This window comes from Phyllobates terribilis, unplaced genomic scaffold (assembly GCF_046119375.1).
Source record: "Phyllobates terribilis strain yellow unplaced genomic scaffold, ASM4611937v1 Scaffold_2__4_contigs__length_985480577, whole genome shotgun sequence".
Taxonomy (NCBI): domain Eukaryota; kingdom Metazoa; phylum Chordata; class Amphibia; order Anura; family Dendrobatidae; genus Phyllobates; species Phyllobates terribilis.
In genome coordinates, this window is record NW_027362762.1 from 102,190,178 (window position 1) to 102,198,783 (window position 8,606).

Here is an 8,606-nt window from a genome sequence, read left to right on the forward strand (position 1 = left end):
AAATGACGTCAGCGCAGGTTCTTCAGTCCACCGCGAGCTGCCAGCAAGCGAAGACAAGGAGACCGGGGGCCATCAGAAGGTAAATATAATATTTATTTTTTATTTTATTCCTTTTTTTACAGGTTCTATGGTACCCGGGTCCGGAGGAGAGTCTCCTCTTCTCCAAACCCGGGTACCATCCGCACATTGAAACACATGTATTCCGCATGTACAGATCCAGTGATGCGGATTACATGCGTTCCAATGCAAGTCAATGGCGGCGAAAACCCAGCGCTTCCGCAAAATAACTGGTAGTGCTGCGTTTTTTTCCGCAATGATAACCCGCATCGGAAATTTCCACAGCATGTGCACAGCACATGCGGATTATCATTGGGGAACATGGCAGGCCTTCTACCATGCGTTTTTTAAGCATTTCTGCAGCGTTTTGCGGAAACGCTTAAAAAACGCATCGTGGGCACACAGCCTTACAATGGGTGATTCATCATTCCGGCAAAAAAAGCTTTGAAAGGTTACAATTTTTTTGCGCAATGCGTAAAAAAATGTGACTTCTGTGTTTTCACGCCATTCTTGCCCCAGCTCTGACAAAGTGAGCAGAGCTGGGGTGGGGCAGGGCGTGGCGACCCCTGTTTGTTAAATTCCTGATGAGCGGCAGCGTTCGCTACATGACAAATCTTACTCCAGCAGAGGCTGGAGTAAGATATATGATAATGATTCAGGAGCGTCTGCTCCCACTTGCCCTCTCAACATGCCCCCATTGAAAGAATTGCCGCCCTTGATGAATTAGGGTCACAGTTTTTTTGCACACCTACAAGTTGTGCAATGTTTTTTCTTAATTCAGACTGTTTTATACCAGTTTGATGGTGCAAACTGTTTAATGATTTGGCCCCGTTGCTTTGTATACATTATAACCTTGAGGCCATGTCAGACAAGTGTTTATAGGGAATGAGAATAGGGAATGAAACGTTTGAACAGAGATTGTTACAGTGTAACATCAGACTTTGTGCACTGTAGTCGCACAGACAGATACCTATTTAGTAGAGAAGAGCGGATCAAGCAAAATTCCATTTCGCCTTTTCATGTGGATTATCCCAGGAAATTTGATTTGCTGAGAATTTAATGTCCTTTAGAAGGAAGGTTGAAATGGATGGACCTACAGTAGGTCTTTATTCAACCTACGTTACTATGTTGTATTATGCTATGGGGTCTCTCCAGACACAAGAGCGTATAAAAACATAAGATGTAAAAAATCCCTATCCTATCTCACCACTCACCTCTCTTGCCCCTTTACTCTTCACTGTCACCTGTCCGGTCCTCGACGCATCTTCAGATCGCTGCAATCCACTGGCCTCTCCTGCTGGCCCAGGACTTCCGGCTTTGAAGGGGCCCGACCCGGGATGGTTCTGCATTTGCGCGCACAAAGTCACAGTGCATGACTACTTGACCTTTCGCGCACTTGTGCTGAACCCTCCCGCAAACACGAGAGGCGGCGATCTGTAAATGCAGGGAGGACCGGACAGCTGACAGCGAGGAGTGCAGGAGCTGGAGGAGCTGGAAAGGTGAGTGGTAAGGGGAGTATAAGGATTTTTTGGATCTTTTAACATTTTGATGGCCTATTACGGTTTAGAAAAATGTCCGCTTCCATTTTCTGAATCCACATGGAAGCTAATTACTAAAAATAGGCATTTTGGCGAATGTTAATTTTTGCAAAATTCGAGTAAAATACAATTCCCCTATTTATTCCCTAACCCTAGCCCTCTACTATTGAAGACTTGACTTTCCACTTCTCCTTTTTGTCGGTCAAATCGTTGAACGAGAGAACAGTCTCCATATACATTGCACAATTTTCAAAGGTTGAGCGAGAATTTTTTTTGCTCACTTATACGATTTTAATGCACGACAAAGCGTTTTTTTTTAGACATATCGTTCAGTCGCTCAACCCATTCACATTACACAGTTATCATGAACCATGGGTCGGTAGCGTTAGAATCTGACACATTATATCAGCCGGTGTAAATGGGCCTTTAGCCATTGATACCCAAATATCGGGGCAAATATAGAATCACATTCGTCCCCTGCACATTAGTAATCTAATAAATGCACAAAAATGTTTCTTTTTTTGGTCGACAAAATCTGAACATGCTAAAATTTCTAGCAAATTTGTCAATTGTAAACCTCAGCAAGGGCTGGTTCATTATAAGGCCGCCATAGTCCCAAGGATATTTTGAGAAAATGGACTAAAATCTATGACGTTATAGGATGTGATAAAAATAGTAGAGTTCAAATGTCTGTAGAAATACAGAATTGTCTATGATGGATGGATTGTGCTCTCATTATCACCGGTAATTCTGTTTATGACCTCTAGGGGGCAATAAGTGAGATTTGTAAATCAGGCTTCTTTTGTTAGGCTGGGGGATGATGACATGATGAAATGCATTGGGGCAGGACTCTCTCCAGTGAATTAACCCCCCTGTGTCCTTATGGTTTGCTTTTGTTAATGCAGTCGCAGAACCAGTTTAATCAGTGATTACAGAGATCATGCTGTTTTTAACAAAAAGTAATCTTTAATGAAACACCTGTCTACTATATGCGGTGCCTGTACAGGAGATTCGATTCTATGTTACAACAGCCTCAGTCCATGACAGCCATCTGTTATTGATATGCAATGACATTAGTCCACTACTTGGCAATTAGACACAAATATAAAATATAAAAATAGTAACATATATTAAATTGTGTGTATTTTTCTTCCGGACCTTCTTTTTTTTTTTTTTTTACTTTTTTGGAAGTATGATTTGCGATTCCTTCAAGGAAAGTCACCTTTGTGCATATGTACACAGTAACGTGCTCACACCCGTAGATATACACCTATATACAGCATACACAGGAAAAGAAGGAATTTGGTCCATACAAGTGCTGTACAGGTAGAAAGGATTTGCTGCTCTATATTTCACACAGTGCATAAAAAACAATAATCTGTTTTATATTTTGTATAGTGCTGGCCTGCGTCTCCCCAACACAAGGAATATAACTCTCTATACTCAGTGCTGCCTATGTACAGTGAATGGCTATGTTTGTCTATGGACATAGGACCTGGCGTAGACTAACATGAAGAGAGGTCTAGAATTAAGAATACATTACAAAACACTACACCTATCCTCAGGCTGGGTTTTGTATTAAAGCTCAGTCACATTCTGAGATGTAATACCAGACACAACCTATGGATAGGAGTGGCGCTATTTTTGGAAGAAAGCAGGAAATATTTTCATATCCTGAACAATACAATTAAAGAGGTTGTTCACTACTTTTACATTGATGGTCTATGCTTAGGATAAGTCATCAATGTCTGATCAGTCATGGTTCGACACCTGGCACCCCCGTCAATCAGATGTTATCAGTGGCGGCGGCCAGAAGTGCTCACTTGCTCCATCTACTTGTAGTGGGCAGGTCTTGGTACTGCAGATCCGCCTCCAATTCAAATCAATAGGATGCGGATATGTAGAACCCTGCGGCGGCCACAACAAGTAGATGGAGCAGCTCAGCAAGTGAATACTTCCGGCCAACACCGATAACAGCTGGTTGGAGGTGGTGACAGCTGTCGGACCACAACCGATCAGACATTGATGACCTATCCTAAGGATATGCCATCAATTTAAAAGTAGTGGTGGACGACCTCTTTAAGCATTTAAATAGTAGGCATACTTGACCCTTGTTTAACTGTCTGTATCTCGATATAACAACCAGAAGCCTCCGGATTCCACTGAACTGAACTTGCAGTACCAGAAATCCCAATGGTGCTGCAAGTTTGGTTCAATAGATTTATCCGGGGTTTTTATCTGCAATACAGGCAGTTAAATGAGACCTTAAGGAGCACTTACACCTTTAATAGCCAAATGCGAAATATTTATTAGGCCGACAGATATTCCTTCTGAACCCCTTTCCCCATACACAGTCATTTCAGTTGAGTGTGCATGTGTTTTCAATGGGGAGAGGGGAGTAAGCCTCTGAATGAGAACTCTGGGGTTGGTTTATAGAGCACCTTTCACTGTTTTTTTTTGTATTTATTTAAACTGAGTACCTCCTTCAATTGATGCCCCTCCACTGATTCTAGAACAGTTCTCCTTTTTCTCCTGTTCTCTTCTGTTCCAAAGTTATGCTCCTCGGAAATCAAACTGTAAATTTTCTCTTCAACCAAGTGGGCGTATATCACAGAAATTTTATGTGGGCGTCTTCTTTTGTCTCCTCTGACAGTGGGCAATCAAAACTCAGCTGCGCCCAGAAAGAGGATTTTTGGTATACACCCAGTTGGTTGAAGGGGAAATTTACATCTTTACTACCGATGGGCATAAGTTTGGAAGGGAGGAGCACAGCAGAAAAAGGGAAACTTTTCCAAAATCATTCGAGTAGCGGCAATTGGGTGAGGTACTCACAAAAATCCAGTGAAAGGTCCTCTTTAGCTCCCACGGGAACAAACGTATCAGGTATTGAAATTCAACATGCCCAATCCTTCTTTCCTCAATATAATCAGGAAGAGTCAATAAGGCCCAATATTAATGATAAGCAAAAGGGTTTGAACTACCCTTGTTCGTTCCAGTGTGGTTCACTGTGTCAGCCAACCAAAAGCAGTGTTCAGTCCTTCACCTGCAATCCTCTGCTGGCCTCCAGGATGCTTCTACTGCTTACTAGGCCCCAATAACCTCCTGATTTTTAGTCATGATGCACATGAAGAAGCCCCCCCCCCCACCCGACACACACACACACACACACACACACACACACACACACACACACACACACACACATACTAGAACAGAGATTAAGAGATAGAGCCAGAAATGAAGTGGATACTAAAGGTTACACCAGATTAAACAAGTCCTGCACCCCCCGCTACCAAGCCCCTTCAGTGAACTCAGGGCAAAAGATTCCTGAAAAAGCTATCCCTTCCAAAATCACCTGGTGTGAACTCAAACACAATCGTTCAATACAATACAAAGGGTGGTGACGTCTTAACAAAGAGCTGGCTGCCTTAATGCCCTCCATACACATTAGACTAATGTGAACCAAACCCGCCGATATCGATGGTATTGGACATCGTATTGGAGCCCCGGACAATTTATGTAAGGGAAAATAGCGATCAGGCAAGTCTGATTTCGGACTGCCGATCGTGTTGTCTCTTGGATATAAACTGTCGACAGATATCTCTGTTGGCGGTTCCCTCATAGAGAACACAGTAGAGATCGACTGAGTGCTCCTGTGTAAAGGAGAGCTTGCTAAGATGGCTACCGGATGAACGATCGGCCTAAGCATCGTTTGGCCACCAACCATCTAATGTGTATAGTGGGCTTTAAGGTGGACATTCAATCTAGATATTAGAGATCATTGGTTTGTTATTCTATAGATCCAATTCTATCTTAATTGCAGTTTTCATTAAGTTTTTTAAGCAATTTACCACCCAAGGGGACAAAAATGGTTACCACTTACCTATGACAGTGGCATCATCCTGCCACCAGACCCTAAAGGCCTTATTGTATACATTCTTACAAAAACACCATCATCATTTATGATCATTATTTTTGGCAAAATGATTCAGCTCTTGCCATGAAGCTGAACTTTGCATCCCTGACTGTTAAAAAGAAACCAGCTATGAAATGAAATCCACGAGGGTTAAGCCGGATGAATAAAGACATATTATAAGTGCTTCATCATCTTCCAAAAGTCTATTACTTTCCGAAATGCCTCTGATGCATATCCTTAGTCTAACAGACTCTTCAGAGTTAATATATCCGAAATGAATGCCATGTAGCTTACCACAAATGTACAAACATAAAAAGAAAAAAAAGTGAGAAAATGTTATTTCTTGTATAGTGGTTAAAACTTGACCTGGATTGTATGTAAGTTTTTTAGATGATCTTTCAGTTGTCTGCTTGCCCATAAGACGGTAGCGGCTCACAGCAAATTGGGATATCCGTAGTAGTAGGTCCAATTATTTCCTGGCGGGTTCATGCAATGCTGTTTTACATGAAGGTCCCGTTATGACCTTATTACTGACCCGTCTTACAAGTACTTTTGAGACTGGAATTTTTGTTCTGGGAAGTTCACTTTTTACTGGGTGATGCTGTGCAGCTGATGGTGTTGTGCTACTACCAGTATCCATTGGCTGGCTTGGGGAATGAACTGGTAGGTGTTTAATGCTGATAGGTATTTTTGAGTCCTTGGTGTAATTTGCCTTGACAGGGCATGTGATGGTTACTGGAGAGAGTGGCTTGGTGTGTGCCTGGCAAGGTCTTTTCTCTTCCGCATGCGCTCTGGCTGTGTTTTCCTCCGAATCTGTATATAGGTCATAGAGTGCATCTCCACTGCAGCTGTCTCTGGATAGGGCTTTCTTTCCCGCACTCTTAGTAGACTCTTCTTCTGGCCCTGGTGTGGGGGAATCCCAGTAACCTTCATCACTATTCCGAACAGAGTCTCTCTGCTCCTTCCCTCGGCTTTTCACATCCCCTTTCTCATTACAATTAGTAGCATGTTGCTTCAGCTTCGATGGTTTTGCTACGGTTATATCACTTGGGCTCTCAGTATGTTTTTCCTCCTTTGATGATTGTCTGCTAGTACTCACTTTTCCCACCTCTTTGCTCACCTCCTCTGGTGGTGGTATCATCCCCAAAAATTCTTGAATGTCATTGTCATCTACCTGATCAGGACTTGCCATCTCCTCTCCACCTCCCTGATACGCAATAATATTTGGAGTCTTTTTGGCAATGGCTTTCTTGCCATTCCCATGGATAAGCCTTGCACCGATACCACTGCTTCCATCATCGTCCTGGTCGGCAATAATATCACCACATCCTGTAAGAGAGTCAAAGCTTTTCAGTGATGTAACATCAGCCAACATCAAACATATACGATCAAAAGATTGTTCAGAGGGTGGATCAACAGTAGAAGGGTCGGGGATTGCAATTTCTTGCCCACTATCACACTCAGGTTCAACAAAGCAAATACTGGTTATTGGACGTTCACCTGTTATGTTTTCATCCTTCTTTTCCTGTAGGGTCTCCACAGCCGGTTCCGGTAGCAGGTCATGGTGCTCCATTTGCGGGCTACCCTCATCCTCCCCATCTTGGGGTTGGATCGGTTGCTGTGATGTGCAGGGAGATTCTTCGTTTGCTTTCAATTGATTGTCCTCATGCAAGGTGGTGATTTCTCCACTCTGCTCCTCACAGGGTAAATCGACTGTGAGGGTCTCTGCAGGTACTTCTGGTTGACACAAAGGTTTTTGTATTTCCTCCTTGATGCATTCTAAGCTTGCCGTCAGAGAACCGGATAAAATAAGGCCGGGTTGATTTTCTATAGCCCCTTCTTTATCGTCCTTGTTATTTTTGTCCTTTCTATTCCACCGTATGCTGTTAAACAAGCCTTTCAGTCCTTTCTTTTGTCTGCTGCCAGCTCTCTGTTCTGCACTCTCGCCTTTCCCGTTCTCTAATTTTCCATTCTTTTTCAGCAAAGAAAAGAAACTGTTTGATTTTGATACGGGGCTGCTGGGCGAAACATCTGTCTTTATTGTGACTGCCTGGCTGTTGGCGTCATTGCTCGTATCGGCGGCAGCAGCTTCCGATGGACACTGCTCGTCTTTCTTGCTGTTCTCCAAGACAGCATCAGCTAATCCATCCAGGGTCTTGCTCCGTACCATGCCCATTTTGCTTGTGGTCTTCCCATCTCCCTTGTTTTTCACACCAAATATCGTTGGCATACCACTGCCCGATTTCCTCTTCCCGAATAATTTAAAAGCAGTCTTATTAATCTTTCCTGATGGCTGCTCAGCTGCTGGGGACTCGGCACAATCATAATGCAAGTCCATGTTTGCCGTCTCCCTGATCCTGCCTCCTTCCTCCTGCAGACCCCCACAGATGCCTGATGCTGATTTTCTCACTGGCAGCTTCTCCGCTGCTCCTGTTCATCTCTATAGCAACCAAGGGGGGGGATAAGCAGCTTTCGTCAGTAATGGGCTAGTGCCAGTTCGCTGTCATCCATTCTAAATCAATCTGCAAACTGCAACCAAATACAAGGCTCCCCCTTTATAAAAAAAAAAAAAGGTTTATGTAACACGTCCACGGTGTAAGTTCAAACCAGGTATACGCTGGCGAGGTGATGCCTCAGACTGCTTAGCCTACAGCCGCCATTTTATTAAAAAACATTAAAATGTAAATGCATGGGGAGAGATGATGTTGTTCTGCGTTCCAGCCTTAACCCTTTCCGAGCCGCAACATGAAAACTGCAATATACTGTGCGTGTTTTTCTGCAATGCAATTTCATTACCTAAAAAGGACAATATTTTGCATTGGATATTTAATTGCATATCAACGTTGAAATAAAAAAAATAAATAAAAATCTAAAATTTAGAAAAAAAAAAGGATTACAAAAAATAATAATAAAAAAATTAATTAAAAAGGGAAAAAAATATAAAAAAAAACAACAACACATATAATAATAATAAAATATATGTATTAAAAAAAATTCCGCATAAAATTGTTCCTTTTAGATGTGCATTTTTTATGGGTTGCAGTCTATCAGCAATGTGCTGCTCTGGATGTTGTGACAGGGATCTAATAAAGGCA

General features: G+C 42.5%; 1 protein-coding gene across 1 annotated transcript; it reads right to left on the bottom strand.

Annotated features, from left to right (window-relative positions):
- Window positions 1–725: 725 nt before the first annotated feature.
- On the bottom strand, window positions 726–8,146 carry AMER2 (APC membrane recruitment protein 2). Its single transcript, XM_073662448.1, has 2 exons — window positions 7,012–8,146; window positions 726–6,840 (listed from the first exon to the last, which is right to left on the bottom strand). The coding sequence occupies exons 1-2, from the start codon at window positions 7,847–7,849 to the stop codon at window positions 5,981–5,983; spliced, it is 1,698 nt and encodes a 565-aa protein (XP_073518549.1). The 5' UTR covers window positions 7,850–8,146; the 3' UTR covers window positions 726–5,980.
- Between the last annotated feature and the right edge of the window lie 460 nt (window positions 8,147–8,606).

What these genes read in the sequence shown, in the direction of transcription:
- AMER2 (XM_073662448.1), bottom strand. Translation starts at nt 7,849, where the DNA reads ATGGACTTGCATTATGATTGTGCCGAGTCCCCAGCAGCTGAGCAGCCA. An exon ending in GAAGGATGAAAACATAACAG is followed by an intron (nt 6,841 to 7,011) that starts GTGAACGTCCAA and finishes ACTCTCTTACAG; the next exon opens with GATGTGGTGATATTATTGCC.